The sequence below is a fragment of the Mustela putorius genome, unplaced genomic scaffold (assembly GCF_011764305.1).
Source record: "Mustela putorius furo isolate JIRA1106 unplaced genomic scaffold, ASM1176430v1.1 tig00000430_pilon_pilon_pilon, whole genome shotgun sequence".
Taxonomy (NCBI): Eukaryota; Metazoa; Chordata; class Mammalia; order Carnivora; family Mustelidae; genus Mustela; species Mustela putorius.
In genome coordinates this window covers 5,507,986-5,527,128 of record NW_025421377.1, presented here as the reverse complement: position 1 = coordinate 5,527,128, position 19,143 = coordinate 5,507,986, and the positions used below count along the sequence as shown (strand labels likewise).

Here is a 19,143-nt window from a genome sequence, read left to right as displayed (position 1 = left end):
AATCAGGCATCTTGTGTTTACCAAAATATCCAAAAAACCCCACACACCGTGCAGTCGGGTGTGGCTCAAATTCTCGTGACGGGTTCCAGCAAACTGCATGCGTGGAAGATGGAAATAAAGACACAAAGGAAAGCGACACTGAAAGGACCCTACGTGCTGAATGAGGGAGCTCGAACTTCAGCCTCAAGACTCGTGCAGAGAGCAAGCACGCGATGGAGCCGAGGGGCGTTTCAGAGCGTGGCCTCTGAAGTGCGGCCCCTCGAAGTGCAATTGAGTTACTTGGTGTAAACTTAAAACCCCCACCTGAGAAATGCAGCCATGATTGTATCTGCCCCCAAAAGCTATTTTGAGGATTGACTAAGATAATGCAAATGTTTAGTAGACTGCTCCCTAGGGTCAGCCATAAATGTTTGCATTTTAGAAAACTTCCTCGGGCAGGAAGGAGAACGGATGGGGGAACGGCCAGAACGGCACGAGGAGATGATCCAGAAGGCTGTGGCAGTAATCCAGGGAAGAGAGGATGAGAGCCTGACTGGAATAGGGACAATGGAAATCCAGGAGAGATCCACAGATTTGAGGGGATACAATGAAGAGGCTTGATCTGGGAAATGAAAGAGTCAAGTCCCTGGTGATTGTCAGGTGTCTGGCTCAGGGGCATGTGCTGACGGTGATGCTGTTAGGAAGTCAACATGAGGGGCACCTGGGTGGCTCCGTGGGTTAAGCCTCTGCCTTCGGCTCAGGTCATGATCTCAGGATCCTGGGATCGAGTCCCACATCGGGCTCTCTGCTCAGCAGGAGCCTGCTTCCCCCTCTCTCTCTGCCTGCCTCTCTGCCTACTTGTGATCTCTGTTTGTCAAATAAATAAATAAAATCTTAAAAAAAGAAAAAGAAAGAAAGAAAGCCAACATGAGGAAGAGACTTGGCAAGGTCGAACATCAGGTGTGGAGCCTGTTGAGTTTGAGGGTCCTGGGAGACACCCAGGTGGGCATGTCCACAGGAACTCAGTGGCGGCGTTCAAGCAGAGGACATAGATTTGGGAAGGATGTAAAAGCCTGTTGAAGGCGAATGAGTAGGTGAGCTCCTTCAGGGATGATGTATTGAGTGAGGAGAGTCACAGGCCAAAGACGGAGCCCAAAGTACCATGGACATTTAAAGGGGCAGACCAAGGAAAGGAACCTGTGGAGAAATTTGAGAAGAAAGGATCAGAAAAGGTAGAAGGAACCACCAACAGGGAATCTGTTAGAGTAGCCAAGCAGGGCGTCATCAACTGTGACAGTTGTCACAGAAATGACCCGTTCAGTGAAGACAAAGTAGTGTCCCTTGACTCCTACACATGGGGGCCACTGGGACTTCAGGGGAGTAATGGGACACAAGCGGGCTGGTCCTCGGGATGTATTACATGACTTGGAAGAAAGCAGCCAACAAATGCAATCCGGGGAAAGAAGAGCTACAGGGCAAGAAGCCGGGGGCAGGGGAGAGGAGTCAGTCTTTCCTGCAGATCAGAGTCTCCAGTATTCACCACCACCTGCTTTGGAAGAGGTTAGATCTCTCTCTCTCCCTCTCTCTTTCTCTCTCTTTCCTGTCTCCCTCCCTCTCCCTCCCTCCCTGTCTCTTTCCTTCTCTCCCTTCCTTTTTTCCATTTTGAGTTTCTTCTCCAGAAGCCAAAGAGTGACTTATGTAATGGAAACACTGAATGTATTCCCTTTTTAAGCATTTTTTAAAAAGATGTTGAGAAGTGGGTATATTCAGGCAAGGAAGCCGGAAGAACCCAGTTGGGAAAGGAGTTGGAGCAGGGGCAGGGGCAGGAGCAAGGGCCTCCTGTGGGTCTGCTGCCCAGCCTGCTCCTGCTCGGGGACTACCTGATGGGAAGGCCGTTTGGGAGTTAGCGTGAATGAGGGAGTACTGTCAATTTTCGGTGCAAATGTGGACCATTCCCCGCCTTTGTGGACCCTTCCTTTGCGGAGTCAAAAACTGGCCTGAGGGACGCCTGGGTGGCTCAGAGGGTTAAAGCCTCTGCCTTCGGCTCAGGTCATGATATCAGGGTCCTGGGATTGAGCCCCACATTGGGCTCTCTGCTCAGCTGAGAGCCTGCTTCCTCCTCTCTCTGTCTCTACCTGCCTCTCTGCCTACTTGTGATCTCTGTCAAATAAGTAAATAAAATAGTAAGGGAAAAAAAAAAAAAAAAAGCCTGGGCTGAGGCAGCCATGAGGGGAACTGGCATCATGCTTCCTGCCGTGACAAGCCATGGGCTCTGTCCTGGCCCTGCCCCCCACTCCCCCACTATGTGTGGGTCATTTTGCATTTCCTGAGGGGTTCTGTGGGTCATTTTCCTTCTGGTGTGTAAGACTTTGCCTTATTGGGGAAATCATGAGGCATCAGATGATTCTGCATGACATCCAGTGGGCCATCCTCAAAGGGTAGGCGCTCAGCTAAGGTTGTCTTGCAGAAGGTAAGAGCGTGAGGTTTGCGCTAGACAAGAAGCTCCCGGGGCGGGTGGTTGGCTCATGTGTCTCTTTACCTCTCCAGTGCCAGCTCCCCAGGGCTCTGACCATCCGTCCATTCCACAGATGTTTACTGAGCACCTGCTAGCTGCCAGAGATGGCACTAAATAAGCTGAGAGAGAATTCAGCAGTGAGCCAGATCCCCAGTTCTAGAAGAGGAGACAGCCGATAAGGAAAGAAACCAAAGGAACAAATCTGATAACCACAGGCTGTGGCAAGCTTTGACGGAAATCAGCAGAGCTCTGTAATGAGTAAGGGGCATGTTTGTGCTCAGACCTGAAGGCTACAAAGGAGGGAGTTAATAAGTTGCCCTCAGTTTTCTCTTCCTATTTAATAACTGCAATACCTTAACTTTTCCTTCAATAAAATATTCAAAAGGGTACAATAAGGTGATGTGGTATGGGTTTTCCTGGTCAGTGGGTTTAAAACCCACTAACACATCCTATCCTTAATGAATCACCATCTTTCTAAGGGTCGTGTATATCACCTGCACTGGGGGCGACAGCCCTGGGGTCCCCATGGAGGGACAAGGGAGAAGGTGCCCCGCTGTGCGGCACTCTGCCCCAACACCAGCCACTGGAGCCCATGGGGGTCTGTTTTGCAGGTGAGCCGGCCTCATCCCAGCGACCACCCTCTCCTGATCCTCTTCGTCGTGGGCGGGGTCACAGTCTCAGAAGCCAAGATGATCAAAGACCTCGTGCCGTCCCTGAAGCCAGGAACCCAGGTACGGAGGCCTCTGCGAACGGTGAAGGAGCGTCCTGAGGCACAAGCGGGGGGGGGGGGTGGCCAAGGGCCCTTCGTTCGGCTTCCCAGGGCCTCTCCCCAGGCTCCATCCCGCCTTCCCCCACCCACTCCTGCCCTGTCACATTCCCCCTCCAGCTGCCCCTGGGCCAGCTGTCCTCCTGCTGGGGACACAGGGAGGAGCTGTCCCTTACAGTCCACGCCTGCCTCTGGGCTTCAGGGGCGAAGCTGCTCTTGTCCCCAGTCCCGATTCCTGAAGGGCATTTCTTCTCTTGCTTTTAGTTACTCAAGAGTTGTTACTCAAGGCGCGTCGTCAATGCAGTGACAGATGTAGTCTCTCTCCTCTCTCGCCTCCTGGCTGTGCCCGCTCATTCTCCCTGGAAGTGGCCTACCTCTTGGTGATGGAGGTCTGTCTTTGAATCCTGCCTCTGTCACTCACTGGCCCGCTGATCTGGGAGAGCAAAGCCTTCCATGTTCTCATGGAGGGAACAGGGCTAGGGTAGCTGTGAGTCTTAGATCAGATAAGGGGAGGGAAGGTACTTAATACCGCGCCTGTCCCATAGCTCTCCATAAATGGTGGCTGCCCTTCGCATCAGCCATTTCTGGGCGGTCAGCTCCCTGCTCTGCCGGAGGGTTTTAGCTATTGGCCCGGGGCAGCAGGAACCCAAGGGGAGGGACTCTGAGAGAAGGAGAGCCCCTGCCTCTAGAAGTTCTAATCTGGCTGGGGGCACAGAGCCTGTAACTCAGTAAGACTTGAAGTCCTTACCTGCCTGGGCTCCCCCCCAAACAGGCCATGTGACAAGCACATGAGAGCAGGTGGTTTAAAGTGGGAGATGATCCCAAGAAGCAGAAGTGAGGGAATCCGAGAAGACAGACCATAGAGAGAGAAAAGCCAGAACAGAGTGCCTTATTGTAGGCAGCCAAGGCTCTGTCCTCTGGGGGCCCGAGGAGTCTGGAAGACATGCCTCCGAATTGTCCCGCTGTGAGACAGGGAGTCCAACTCTTGCCTCCCACCCCCATTTGAGACTTGCCGCTGGGAGCTTATCATCAGCTTTTGCAGGCAGCCGGGAGGCTTTCCGTAGCATGAAGAAAGCAAAAGGATGCAGGGGCCGTGTGTTGGGAGGAAACGCGGGCTCACGCAGGGGACTGTCCCCCAGAGCTGCATGGCCAGCAGAGGGGAGTCCGGCCCAGACATGGCACTGGGGGCACTGGTGCTCTGGCTCTCACCTGTACCCATGACTTTGCACGTCTGATTGGCCACCCCAGCGGGCCTCTGTCTCCATTTCGGCCACATCACTGCCGGAATCCAGACTCCGCCCTTGGCCGTGCCACCCTGGACTGTGTGCCCACCTGCTTCCTGTTCGCTGCCCGGTCTCCTCGAGCAGACGGAGATTCCGTAAGGGCAAAGGCTGGGGCTCCCCAAGCCTGAGCACATGGCAGAAGCTCCGGAAGCCTGGTCTGCGGGCCTGATTGGCTACAGAGCCGGCCAGACTGCGCGTGAGGCAGAGAAGGCCCGGGTCCTGTGGTCTCCAGACACCTAGCCGAGGAATGAACCTGAGCGTCTCGGCAGCTGCAGCAAGTCCTTGAACGAGGGAATGACCAGTCATCGGCTGTGACCGTTTCTGCTCTTACTTCCACCTGCCTTGACCACAACTGGTGAAATTTCTGACCAAGCGGTCAGTTCTGCCTCATCTAACACCCTTTCAGCCATGTCAAGGATCTGTTTAGCAAGCAGTTGCCTTTTTGAGCAAGACATTTTTTTTTTTTTTCAATCAGAAAGCACATTTCTCCCAACCCCTAACGAGGGGAACCAAATTCTCAGCGCTCCAAGAACAGTGCTGCGTTGTGCCACCCCAACAGACACGCTATCCCCACTCTAGAAGGATAAAAGGAAGCCGTTTTCAAAACCGAGTTGGACAATCCAGACCCAGAGTCTGCAGAGGCTTTGCTACGAGCCGGCCCTGGGCTCGGTCATCCGCAGAGGCAGCTGCTCAGAGAATTCAGGGCTGAAGGAGCCGCTGTGATTGCCGTGTGTCCGTGGTGCAAGAAGTTCCCCCGAGGAGCTAATGGCCCCAGCAGGACCCAGAGGCAGCAGGGAAGAACCTGGGAGGCGTTTCCGACCATAGCGCCCTTCATCTTCAAGGCCCTGAAAGGAGGGGATGACCCGGATGTTCGCTGGAGTGATGCCTGCAGAGGTGGGCTCCCTTCCTCAGACCTTAGCCCGCTCACACTGCCCTTGGTCCGCAGCTCCCTGGGCCCAAACCTGGGATGGAGCACCTGCCTGCCTTTAAACGTGCAGTGGAAATGGCGGCCTTGCTTCTCTAGCTGTCCGCAAAATGGCGGGCTTCCTGGTGCCATTGTCGGTTCAGACTTCGACGTCTCTGGAGAACACAGGGGACCTGACCGAAAGGCAGAGGTTCTACTGAGTCTGTGTACCCAGCAACCCCTCAACCAAGAAGCTGACTAGGATGTGACCGTCGATATGAACAGCGGGCATGTGTGTGCAAACACTCGTATTCTGTCTTGACTAGCCTGTCTACGTGGGAACACCCCCAGTGATGGGGGCTTGACCCCTCCCCCTGCAGCCTACCTGGGTCTTAGAGGGCCTTACTGTTAGGACTCTGTCCCCTAGATAAGTCCAAATCTGCCTCCTTAGAGCCTTGCCCATTAGCGCTGGTTCCAGCTCCCGGGCCCCAAGGAATTTACAGGCAAATCAGGCCTGTCCCTCAGCCGCATGTTCTTCCCTGGGTCTGCTCCTCTCCAAACCCAGGCTTTTAAGTCCCATGACGTATATATCTGAGAGTGACGGGGGTGGTGGCTGTCCTCAGCCCTGCTCTGTCTGTCCCTCTCATGCTCAGCTGGAACAGAGAGCCACGGTTCAGTGTGGACTGGTCAGCGCAGAGGCGGTTGGAGCCCGCTCCTCCCCATCTCCCCCATAGCCAACAAGGCCCAGGACACCATCTGAGGGATTCTTCCGGCTCATTTTTCACAGCTCTAGGAGTGTTGACATCAATGGAGTCTATAGCCTTTTGTCTCTAAGTTCCTCAGTCCTGCCAACAAGCCTTATACATCCTGAGGGGCTCCCGCTTGCCCTTATGCTTGCCCTCACCTCCACCAAGGAGGAATCTGCCATTTTGACTCAGGAAGGAGCACAGGGGCCAGCGGTGGTGGCGGGGGCCAGCAGGTCACAAGGACAGGAGAGGAGCCTCTACTGCCTCCCAAGAGTCAAATGCCTGCTTTTGGATCTTTTCTGCTTGCTCCTCTCCAAGCTCAGGACTTCAGGCTTTTTTATTATTTTATTCCCAGCAGTTCTGGAGGCCTGGGTGGTGCGGTTGGTTAAGCGGTTGATTCTTGCTTTCTGCTCAGGTCCTGATCTCAGGGTTGTGAGATCAAGCCCTGCGTCAGACTCTGTAAAGAGCTCGGAGTCTGCTTCAGACTCTCCCTCTCCCTCTGCCCCTCCCTTACCTCTCTAAAAATAAATTAAAAAAGAAAAAAAAAGACCCACCCAGCCCTTCAAATAGAGTCAGGATTGCTGGGTGTCATGGTTGTTCATTGAATGCTGAATACTGAACATCAGAAACTTTGCTTATTTATTATAGCATAAGATAAAAGTAGCTCTTCTGGAGAATTCACCAACCTATTGATTCATTCTTGACATTATGGGCCACTAAAACGAGCCTGACTTCTGTATCAATTCCTGTGAATCCACACCTCCTCTATATCTACATGAGTGCTTTGGGGACCCAAGTGCAGGAGCTACCATCACATCTACTACATGGGATTTGCTGATTATTCAGTGAATATTCGTTGAATATCTACTCTGTGCCAAGCGCCGTTCTTATGCTAAGGATAGGGTAGTGAGCGAGCCAGACTCGTGCCTGCTTTCGTGGAACTTACATTCTAATAGTGAATGACTGCTGTTAAGCACAAGAACTCCAGCCAGAGGAAAGGGTGCCAGGAACACTGACGGGGCCGTGGTGTGAATAAGTGGAGGGAGGCGTTCCCTCAGATGGCACAGGCCCCTCATGGAGAAGAATTTGAAAAGCATTCAGGGACCTGCTCTTCAAAGGAAACTCATAGAACCCACTTAAGGCCCATCCAGAAATGAATTCTCTTCCACAGAAGGTGACAAGGGTGGCATGAAACATGGACTCCAGAAACCACATCCACACCTGCTAGTGTCGTAGGACTGCTGTCGCACTCTAAAAGGGTGTGTTTCCTCCACATTCTGCCCCCGGTTGTGGTCAAGGTGCCCATGAGAAAAAGGGGGCAGCTGGAGATGGGCCTCTGTCCCAAGTACAAAAAAAGGGATCGAAGAGACGGCTCCCCCCACTGTACCCAAGCAGCCCCAACCGTGAGGCAGGAAGCTTCTGGAGTGCATGTGCCTGGCACCCGCCCCCATCTCCCTTGCTGCCTGTTGTGGGGCCCCATGCCCAGAAGGCACTGCAGGCCGAACTCTGTGGCTGGATGGGGGCCAAGAGGCCCGCAGAAGCCCGAGATTGTGGGAGGAGAGCAGCAGGGAGGGACGCTCCCAGAGGACACAGGGACAGGCTAGCTCAGGAAACAGAGGAAAGCACCGTGGACAAGTTGGCCTGCCGTCCACTGCTCTTCATGGCAGGCACATGTTCCCACCCACAGTTTCTAGCAGCTCTACGTTTCTGGAGCTGTATATGTAGTGAGAATGTAATAGAGAAAACAAAGTAGGGGCGCCTGGGTGGCTCAGTGGGTTAAAGCCTCTGCCTTCCGCTCAGGGCATGATCTCAGGGTCCTGGGATCGAGCCCCGCATCGGGCTCTCTACTCAAGAGGGAGCCTGCTTCCCCCTCTCTCTCTCTGCCTGCCTCTCTGCCTACTTGTGATCTCTGTCTGTAAATAAATAAATAAAATCTTAAAACAAACAAACAAACAAAAAACAAAGTAGACCAAGAATATGCTCATACACACGGTTTTGCTTGGGGCTCGGGATATTTAAATCCTGGCTCTAAAACCTGGCTCCAGGTTATTCTAAAATTGATTGAAAGGCCCAGGGAGAGGAGGCCAGTGATTTCCTTATTTTCTGTTTTCAGTCTGGATTTATTTTACTCTTTTTTCTTTTTACATGTATTTATTTACTTGAGAGAGAAAGAGTGAGCTGGGGAGGGGCAGAGGGAGAGGTAGACGAAGAGAATCTCAAGCAGATTCCACAGTGAGTGCAGAGCCCAACGTAGGGCTCAGTCTCACGACCCTGAGATCACGGCCTGAGTAGAAATTGAGAGTCGGACACTTAGCCCACGAAGCCACCCAGGCACCCCTCGATTTATTTTATTTGGAAGTTTCTTACTCTGAGGAAAACATCAAGGGGGTTTTAAACTTATCTTTGTTGCCTGAATTAGCTTAGAACCTTATCATCAGAACCCGAAACACCAGAGAAAACGCAGATCCAGGTACTGGACGGCGGTACACACGTTCCTAGAATCTCATCTCGTGCTGTCCTGCTCTCCTACGTGAGGACAGTGTGAGGTTTGCTTCTTCTTGCACCTCGAGTGACTTCTTACTACACAACCCCCCAAAGGGACAAAGGTGAGGCAATGATCCCAAGTGTCCCACTGACGGTTCTTCAGGAACCCCGGCAGCATAGTCCCCTGACCGCGGCGGCAGTGTGAAAGAAAGCAAGTCAGACAGTTCGCGATGAGTTTTCCAGAAAACTTGGTCACGTCCCTGTAATGAATTAATCCACTATCCCACGGCCTAATGACCCAAACCTTCTACATTTAACACACGTGTGAAAGCAGGGGTAGGCAGTGCCTTGAACACGCTCCGTGCTCCCAAAGCAGGTCACCAAGGGGAGGAGTGTGCCTCTCGGTGCCTGAAAATAGCTACTTTTACTGGGAAGAATCTCGCAAGTTTACAAGAAAAAAGGAGAAAACCCATTTTTATCCCCTGCTGCTTTCAGTTCACAATGTTAGAAATCAGATGGATCTGGAATCGAGATCCTGGACTGCCCTGCTTCCTCCAAGTTCGGCAGAAATAGAACAGCAAGATGCTGGCACCTGCAGATTACAGGGACGGCCCGCGGCGACCGGGCGTGGGGAGAACGCGAGGGGCTGGCCGCTGTCGGAGCCTGTCCCGGGCCGAGCCTGCACGAGCCTGCACGAGCCCCCGGGCCTGCTGACACGAGAGGCTCTGGGGAGCCCTGGGGAGCCGTGGGGAGCCCTGGGGAGCTGTGCCTCACCGACGGAAGTCTTCATCAGTGCCCTCGGCTGCCTGGACAAGAGCCAGTTTTCTAGAAGGAATTCGCTCATGCTAAATGTGCCTGCCACTGCACATTTGATGACTGTAAAATCATCTTAAATCTAACAGGCCAATCTCAGACTCTTTTAAACATTTCCTTTCTCATTTTTGACCACGTTTTTGTCCCCCATTTGGCTAGTTTTTTAGAGTATTTAGAACAATATTTATCAAACAATGAAGAAAGGCCTTGGTTGGGTGGGCTGAAAACCTCTGCAAATGCTCAGCTGAGTCTGAAGACGAAAAGATGCGTAAGATGGGGAAATTCTCAAGGACCCTCATCTCTAACAGCGTAAATGAAGCCTTAGCCCTCCCTGTGCTTCCCAGGAGGAAATTTAGACAAATCGTTGAACTGATTTGAAATAGTTTTCCCAGACCTATTTGAGCTATCTTTCATTAGAGCCTCCCGGTGTGAGAAACTCCCTGCTGACCATTGCTAAACTCACTGCCTCCTTCCTTGTTCTGTGTTCACTCATTTCATCATTCGCGGACTCACGATACCAAGGACCCTCTGTATTTCAGGCACTGGGCTCTAAGAAACAGTGGAAAGACTCAGGGAAGGCAGCAAGGAGTAGAGTGTGATACCGACAGCCATGGGAACACACTCCATCTTTGGGAAGGGTGGTCTTGGAAGGCTTCCTGGAGGTGGTGATACCTGAGCAGATTGTTGAAGGACCAGGAGGTCTTCAGGCAAAGAGTAGGGGGACTCATGTTCTGGGTAAAGAAGCATCCACACAAAGTTCCACCCGTGAAACTGCAGATAGTTGAGGGAGACCAGAGGGTGCCAACTGCTGGTGAAGGGGGTACGGTGGTGAGGGGGTGGGGTATGGAGTGCCGAACAGCCATCAGATTCTGAAGCTCTAGAATGTTCTCTCTGGAGGGTTGGGTTTACCAAAGGGGGGTGAGGAGGCAATCAGGATTTTAAGCTGATAAGTAATATAGTCTAATACAGTTAGATTTATACTTGGGGAAGATGCTCAGGCCACTCTACCTTCCCTGCACTGGCCCCAGGGCCTGCGGTGAGCCAGACAGAGGGAGCTCAAGAGGGGCCGGAAAGAGTCAAGGTGGGGACAATAATGAAGACCATCATATAGGTACACCTTTCTGCCCCTCGAGAGCCTGTCAGCTGCGCTAAATATTTTATATACATGTTCACGTGCAACCTTCGTATAAATCACGGCAGGTGGAGAGCATTATTCCCACTTTACAGATGAGGACAGTGAGGCCCAGCTAGGGTCTGACTTCTAAGTCTGTGCTCTTACCCGCCGCACCAATGGGCAACAGTCCTTGGTCTCAGCTTTCTGGCCTCCTCAGAGCCCCCAGCTCCCTCCACACACTCCCCTGGTTTCCCATCGGTTTCTTTTCAGCCCTCCCCACGCATGTCCTGGTCACCCCCTGGTTCAGCCCTCATACTTGATACCTGCCTGTTCATATCTGAGGGGCCCAGTCTTTGGATCGAGCTCAGGGGAGCTCATGGAAGCCACTGTGTCCTTCAGCCATGGCTGGCAGCCGAGCACACCGTCTGAGGGACGGATTCTTTCTCCTGGGTTTTCGCTGCTCTAGAAGTGTCATCATCAGCTGAGTCGACAGTATTTTCTCTCCAAGTTCCTCAGTCCTTCCAACAAGACTTACACATCCTGGGAGGCTCCTGCCCACCCTTATGCTTGCCCTTGCCTCAGCCAGAGGGGAATCTGCCATTTTGACTCAGGAAGGAGCACAAGGGCCAGCAGTGGTGGCGGGGGCCGGCAAGTCACATGAGGGCCGAGAGGGGCCTCTCCTGCCTCCCAAGAGTCAACTTCTGGAGAGTGTGCGATGGACTTCTGTTTCTCTGCACACATTTTTAAAAAACATCTGAATGAGGGTTTCTTACCTGGTGGCCTATGATTCCTAGTTGAACACAAACCTCATCTACAACTATCTTCAGAATCTCGTGTGTGTGAGCAGACATGTATTTTTCTAGAAAGTTCTTAGCTTTTATCCCATTCAAAAGGAGACCTGTGACCCAATCACAAAACCACGATAAAATAGCAGCTCACAACGGCTGAGTGCCTCCTGTGCTGGACACACTCAACTTTATGTACTCCTCGCCACAAGGCTACCAGCTCAGGCTATTGTTCTTCTTCTAGGACACGCAGACAATGGCTCCAAGGGATGTGGTTTTCCCGGGGGCGCGCAGCCATCTGCAGTGGAGCTGGGCCCTGCAGGGCTCCGACGGGAGTGCTGGCCTGGGTGCCCCCATTCTTAGCCGACCGTTATTAGCCGACCGTTAGGCTTGGCGAGGGAGACCCTCTGCGGAGCCACGTGTTCAAATGGTCTCTATGCCTCTAGCATTAGGGGATGCTAGCATTGACTTGATGCCCTCCAGCTCTCATCCCCTGGCGTCCAAGGACAACTGCAAGCGCAGATTGCAGTGTTTCTTTTCCTGCCAAAAATACAACTTGGCTGACATTAGGCATATATTGTTTTAGATCGTTCTCTTTCAAGAAACCATAAAATAGCTGCTTGCAAGGGCTGATTTTTGTTTGAAACAGGAAACTTTTTAATAGCCCTCACTTCTTTAACAAGAAGAAGAAAATTCTAAAATGCTTTCTTCTCTCTTTCCCCCCTCATCTCCGGCCCCATCTGTCTGTCCTCCGCAGTGGAGTGTGGACTCTTGTTTCTGACCCGTGAGCTGGGAGCTGGTGACATCATTGGCTTGGGTGCACCTGGAACAATGTCGCGGTGGGGGTGGTGGGGGGGGGGGGGGACAGAAGGAGGAGACAGGGAAGTGTGCAGTGTCAGCAAGTAAGTCCCGGGCAGTGCGGCTAGGTGAAGCTATCACCCTCTGCTTGGGTGCTGGGCTGTGGAGTTCTGGCTCTAGGACCTCCTTCTCCATTCCCAGAGTCCGCTCCTCACCCGGCCGCCTGTGCAAAACCTCACCAGCCCCCAGCCCTTACCCAGCACATCACAGATCTGAGGAGGGAGTTGTTCCACTGCTACAAAGAGAAATCTACCCCAGAGGAAGGGTCCAGATCAAAGGAAGCAGGAAGGGTCACCACAGTGACAGGCCAGAGAGGCCCAAAGGTCTCTGTGGACCAGAGGAGTAAAGCAGCCTTGCCCAGACCCCTTGACATGACCAAAGTGACGGGATAGGCACTTGGATGCTAGAGTCTCCTGCGTGTCCCTGGACACATTATTTAATCTTTCTGTACTTGATTTTCCTTGTCTGCAAAACAGAGATAATAAATGTGCCCATTTCATACGGTTGTAATGACGATTACATGGAATTTAAGTGAGATCATCTTCAGTGCGTGGCACATCACAGGAACCGATAAACGTTAGCCTATACCATCCTGATCCCATCATTGTTAGAGGTTGACTTGTGCCCTCCCTCCCAAAAAATGCTCAAGTCTGAATTCCTAGTGCCTGTGAATCTGACTTTATTGGAAATAGGTCTTTCTAGACAATCGAACTCAGATGAGGTCGTTAGGGTGACCTCTAATCTGATATGACTGTGTCCTTATAAAAAGGGGACATTTGGACAGAGAGACAGTCATGCAGAGACACAAGGAAACGGAAAGCATGAAACTGATTTTCCCTCACAACCAGGCCAACACCTTGATCTTGGGCTGGTGGCATTCAGAACTCTAAGATAATAAATTTCTCTTATTTAAGCCGCCTAGCTCTGGGTCCTAGGAAACTGGCACAGTCATCACCACCGTCACCCACAATGCCATGCACCCCTTTGGTGTGCCTTCTCTTGGCTCCCCGAAGGAGCAAAGGCTCCCTGGAGAAGAGAGAAACCTTCTCTCTAGCGAGGTCGAATGACGGGATCAAGGCTTCGGTATGATTGGATTCAGCTCTGCACCCACGTGGCGGCTGGGCACGGCCATTCCCAGTGCCAGCTGGCTGACGGTTCGGGAAGCAGAGCCCCGCTGTCCCACAGACCAGCCTTCCCCGCCTGTGTACCCTCCCTTCTACCCAGGACCCAGGGACCCAGCGGCATCCAAGCTGCCACCCTCTGCCTTTTCTCCCCAGTGCCCCCCTCCATGCCCTTCCCCCCGGAGAAACACATTGTGTTTTATTTCCCGTCCTCCCATAACCTGGGACCGGCTTCCCTAATTGTCTGTGGTGTGCTTGTCCCCTCCTGCTGGTAGGTCATCGTGCTGTCCACGCGACTCCTGAAGCCACTCAACATTCCTGAGCTGTTGTTTGCCACCGACCGGCTGCATCCAGACCTTGGCTTCTGAGCGGCTGCTAAGAGGACACCTGCCCGAGGTGGAAACACCTGTCCTGCTGCCCGCCGCCGTTCAAGACACACCTCCAGACCCCACGTCCTCTTGCTAATTGTGGTGAGGATGGAATTCTGGCCCAGAAGTCTTGAGAACCGTGTAGCAAAGTGCTTGACTTGGACTGCAAATGGGTCTTTAAAAAAAAATTGTATTTTTATTCATTTTTCTGAAGGTATCTCACTGTCTCTCAGTTGGCTTCATTCGACATAATTCCCATTTCTGCTTAACCCTCTGTTTGTGATCTTCCCGATTCACGCTACAAACTCCTGAATTCTACGTAAACGCCTGTTGGCAAGTGTTGGTAGCTTACAAGCTATTTGATCTGCAGTGGCTCAAGAAATTAGACGTGCTTTAGAATTATGAGTGTGAAGAAAGTTTGGTTTCCCTTAAGATTATGTAACTGGGGAGGGAACGTTGCAAATGGGACCTGAGAGCTTGCTGAAAAGGCAAGGAAGGGAGGGGTTAGCAGCTAGGGCCCTGCTGGGAGCCTGCCTGCCTCCTAACTGGGCCTGTCATTACAAAGGGCGGCATTGTCCCCTCGAGCTCACACGGCAGGGTCCCCAGTCTACGTGCAACAGTAGTGAGAGAGGTTGACTGGAGGGCTGCTTCTGCCCATAAAAGCTTTCCTCCCCTCCCAAAGGAAGGCCCCCCTTAAGGCATCTGGTCCAGGGAGTCTAGATGAGAACCTCAACCCCTGGGACTTTTATGAGTTACTGTTTCTATTGAAATAGAGAGCTCTCTTTTCGGTTTGTCTCACTTTTCCTTCTGGTCCTAGCAGAAAAACCTAGACCCAACTAGTGAAATTATTTAAGAACTCTGGCAAAAATGAACTGCTTGGTACCCACACATTTGTAGGTGTACGGTTCGTGGAAATTACTAGCCTCTCTAAAAGATGTGTGTAATGACAAGAGAAACCTGAAAAACCGATCTAGAGTGGATTAAACAGGTGGGGGAAGTAGAATGTAAATTAAAACTCTCATGTGTCTCGGATTTTAGTAAAATGTAAATTAGAACTCTCATGTGTCTCGGATTTTAGTTCTTGGATAAAATAATGTTATTTTAATGAAAAAACTGTGAAGTTCAAAATCATTCTGAGATGCAATCAAAGTAGGTTTTATAGACACCAAAGTCTTTCTTCTTCTCCTCTTCCCCCTCCTCCTCCTCCTTCCGTTCTTCTTCTTTTGTCCAGGTATGTTCCCACCAGTGGCACTGATAATAGAAACCCCATGTTTCTTTCATTCCCCTGATCTAGAAGTTCGAATCTGAGTCAGGGAGAAAATGGCGATAGCCTGAAAGAAATGCTAATTAAAGCAGAGATTTAATTATATTTTCTAAAAATAAAAAAAAAAAGAAGAAGAATACGCTGTTACTGTGTCAGTGTGTGCATTCTTTCATTTCCACGTATTGAGGGACACGTTCCGGGCACTCTGCTGGGTTCTGGCCAGGCCGGTGAGGGTGAGGGAACCAGACACGTCCCTGACTCTGGGGCTCTCGCAGACGGAGCAGCTCGGACTTCTGCAGGTCCTCTGGGCTGTGTGAGTATCTACTGAAGGTGAAGTCTTTTTTTTTTTTTTTAAAGATTTTTATTTATTTATTCGAGAGAGAGACAGCGAGAGAGAGCATGAGAGGCAAGAAGCAGACTCCCCAGAGCTAGGAGCCTGATGCGGGACTCGATCCTGAGACTTCAGGATCATGACCTGAGCTGAAGGCAGTTTCTTAACCAACTGAGCCACCCAGGCATCCCTCGAGGGAAAGTCTTATGCCACACGTCTGTATGCAAAGGCACCTAAAAACCAAGCTGTTACCAAGTAGTGACAAGGACACTTGTGACAACGAGTACAAGCGGGAAGGCTCAGAAGAGGAGAGTCCCGCTCTCAATCGAGCATCGTCAGAATGTTCTCCGCAGCAAACCTGTACATGGGTCACACTTTTGCAACTTTCATGTATTTTTTTTACAAGTTAATTTTGTCTTTTAGAACAGAACACCGCAAAGCTTCTAATCCGGAATTACCCAGGAAGGAGGTCCCTGACTGTAAATGTTGTCATCTAGCCGTGGCTGGGCCCCCGCAGGCGGTCTCTGTGTGCTGGGGGGAAAGGCCACGAGTCGGGCTTACAACCGCCTTCTTCCATCTCTGCGGCTGGGAGGGACTGAGCTGGGCGGGCAACCAAGGGGCAGAAGGCGCCGGACACAAGCGAAGGTTCATGGTGACTCAACTTCGTTTTGAGTAAGAAGGTAGGAGACGCGGGACAGAGCCCTGCTCTTGAATTAAAAGCAGGAGCATGGGGCGCCTGGGTGGCTCAGTGGGTTAAGCCGCTGCCTTCGGCTCAGGTCATGATCTCAGGGTCCTGGGATCGAGTCCCACATCGGGCTCTCTGCTCAGCAGGGAGCCTGCTTCCTCCTCTCTCTCTCTCTGCCTGCCTCTCTGCCTACTTGTGCTCTCTCTCTGTCAAATAAATAAATTAAAAAAAAAAAAAAAAGCAGGAGCATAATGGAAACGTGGTATAAATCCTACAAAGGGCCTTCAACAGATGGGGAAAAAGAAGGGACTCGGGAGGTGGCATGTTGGCCCCTTGACGGGGCCTCTGAAACCCTGTCTGGGGTTGCCTCCTTCTTGGGCTCAGGGCCCAGGAACAGGAGGGGCTGAGGATCGGATCACGCTCCTGAGCTCCTTCGAAGGTGTGAACGCACTCAAACCCAGCGTGGGGCTCCTCGAGCCTCAGTGGCTCCATCTGGAAAGCACGACTCACTCCCGCAAGGCACCTATGTCACGAGACATAGACGGCCACCGTCCCTGACACAGCAGCTGGCGCGTGATGCCAAGGGCTGTGGGGTCTGACCAGGATGCCAAGCAAGTCACCTCACAAAATGGTCAAGGCTCCACAGGAGAATAATGTCAAATGAAGAGAAAATCTAGAGGCATTTCCAGGGACCACAAGGAGAGGAGAAGATAGAGAAGGGGTAACTCCTCGGTCCCCCAGACTTCCAAGACAGTAGAGCCCGGAGGCCGAGCCAGCGGCCCTGCGTTCGCAGCCCGGGCTCTTCGACCCCACAGCGCGCTTCCCTGGTCTCAGGGGACCGTGAAATGGGACAGTCACAGGGCCTGCCTCACCGGGCTGCTGTGAGGACGCGAGAGGGCAAGAACATGGCACGTAAGGGCAAGCGGGCCAAGGGCACGTGAGAATCACCATGCTCGGTAGTAACCGTCTGATGACTGCTCCCGCAGGGCCTCATGTCCCTACGAGAAATTCCTCCACCAGAAACGCTGACTGCCGAGTGAAAAGTCCCCCACTAATGGGTCCGTGATTAAAGGAGCGAGACTGATACAAAGCGAAGGTCAAGCAAAGCTTTATTTTGCACCAAACATCAAGAATCAAACTGACCGCCAGAGCCATCTCTTGCAAAGAGGCGACGACCCTCTGCCTTACAGACTAGCTTTTAAGGGCAAAGGCCATGTGGTTGGGCCTGGCCACGCACAGGTGGCCAATGAGATTGTAACACAGAGAAAGCTGCACAGTCATGCGAGGTCATGCATAAGTGACCAATTGAATTACAATTTACCCTATAGTAGATATTTGAACCAGCCTATCACCTTGGTCAGAATTGGCGCCCGAAAGGCACCCACACTCCTTGGTAGCTAGGAAGACAGTATGTGTCCCCACTGATCGGATGTCTCCACCTAGTCTGACCCACCCTTGTATTTGGGCTCTGTTACCTGGGACTGGTTTCCCGGGCTTGCTTTTAAGTAAGTCCCCCGGGGCAGGGAGGGTGGGGGCAGGGTCAGTTTAAGTTTTACTGCATAAACAACAAAATGACTGTTTAATCCAAGATGGAATCGCTCTGGCTAAATAGGCCCTTCTACGGAGCAGCACGCGTGGCTTCTGAGACGGGCCTCCCGAGACGGACACCCTCGGCCACCACATGCAAGTGGTCTGAAGGCATTCGGGCTGCCTGGAGGTGGTGTGACAGGCGGAGCCGAGGAGCAGCACTGGTTTCCTCTCTGGGGCCTGGCTCGGAGAGTTTTCCACCTGAACGCTGGCTGGCCAGAGTCAAAACAAGCCCGCGGAAATGCACACCCTCCGCCAAGGACCTCACGGCCACTCGGTATAAACTCCGCGGACAGAGCTGTAGAGATGGTGCAGCGACCGACTCCTGCCTTTGCAAACTCTCCTCCTCAGGCCTGCTTCCCGCAAGCGCCGGGCCCAGCGGCCTGGAGGTGCTCGGGCGGGCCGATGGGAATGGCTCTGCTTACATCAGGCCCCGACCGTCGCAGTTTTTCCCAACAACAAAGAATCCCGTCAAGCTCCCCTCCAGACCACTATTATTTATTTTACCCCGGTTACCAGAAACAGAATCTCACCAACAGATAACCTGGTGTTACCAGCGCTGTCCACCGTTCCTGCTTGAGAAACATGAAGAGACTCCGTCTCTCTTTTGAGGGGATCTTTAAACACAAAAGCAGATGATGGAGAGTTTGGAGAAGGGAGGTGAGGTGGCTGGGATCTTGCCACAACCAGTAATAACCCTAGTCCTGTTCTCTTCCCCCCCAGAGCTAATGAGGATACTGAGAACTTTTTTTTTTTTTAAGATTTTATTTATTTATTTGACAGAGAGACATCACAAGTACGCAGAGAGAGGAGGAAGCAGGCCCCCTGCTGAGCAGAGAGCCCGATGCGGGACTCCATCCCAGGACCCTGAGACCATGACCTAAGCCGAAGGCAAGGGCTTAACCCACTGAGCCACCCAGGCGCCCGATAGTGAGAACTTTTCAGAAAACTTCTCACCTTAGATTTTAAGGGAGTGCAGAAAACAGGAGTTTTCCTGGTGTGTTTATTGTGATAAATAAAGCCATCTAACGCCTTGGAGGGCCATCCCGTCCCCCGAGGGTCCAGTGCTGACTTACAGAGGGAGACTCTGCAGGGCCGTCCCCATCCCCCCTCACCCCTGCAGAAGCAGGACCCGGGGTTACTCGGTTGTTCATCTGTAAGGGCTTCGCCCACAAGCTTGTTCACCAAACATATTTGTTTTCTCCCTCTTGGGGTGTAAAGCGAATGTCGAAATCTCCTGTGTCTCCAGAACAAGGGGCACACTGTGCACACGCCCAGCTTCCAAGCAGGCTGGAGCGGGCGGGAGCCTGGCGGGAAGGTGCCCCCACCCCTGCACACAGCGCAGCCCGGCAGGCTGCAGAGCACTCCGAATGGTTTTGATTTGCGGCGGGGAGGAAACTCGAAAGCCAGACACCAAGACAGACACGGATCCGGTTGTGGGGCTGACGGGCTGCAGGCTCAGCTGCCCCAACCCCCCCCCAACCCCCGCCCCCGCCTGCGTCTTTTATTACCGACCTGGGACTGGAGGCCCTTGAGCGAG

The 19,143-nt window shown here is 52.4% G+C and overlaps 1 protein-coding gene across 1 annotated transcript in view; it reads left to right on the top strand.

Moving 5' to 3' along the window:
- Positions 1-15,147, top strand: part of SCFD2 (sec1 family domain containing 2) — a 435,263-nt gene extending 420,116 nt beyond the window's left edge. The window contains exons 8-9 of the mRNA XM_004764956.3: positions 3,106-3,225; positions 13,644-15,147. Coding sequence (XP_004765013.1) covers positions 3,106-3,225; positions 13,644-13,736 — 213 coding nt within the window. The 3' untranslated portion in view covers positions 13,737-15,147. The remainder of the gene's footprint in view (positions 1-3,105; positions 3,226-13,643) is intronic.
- Positions 15,148-19,143: the final 3,996 nt, after the last annotated feature.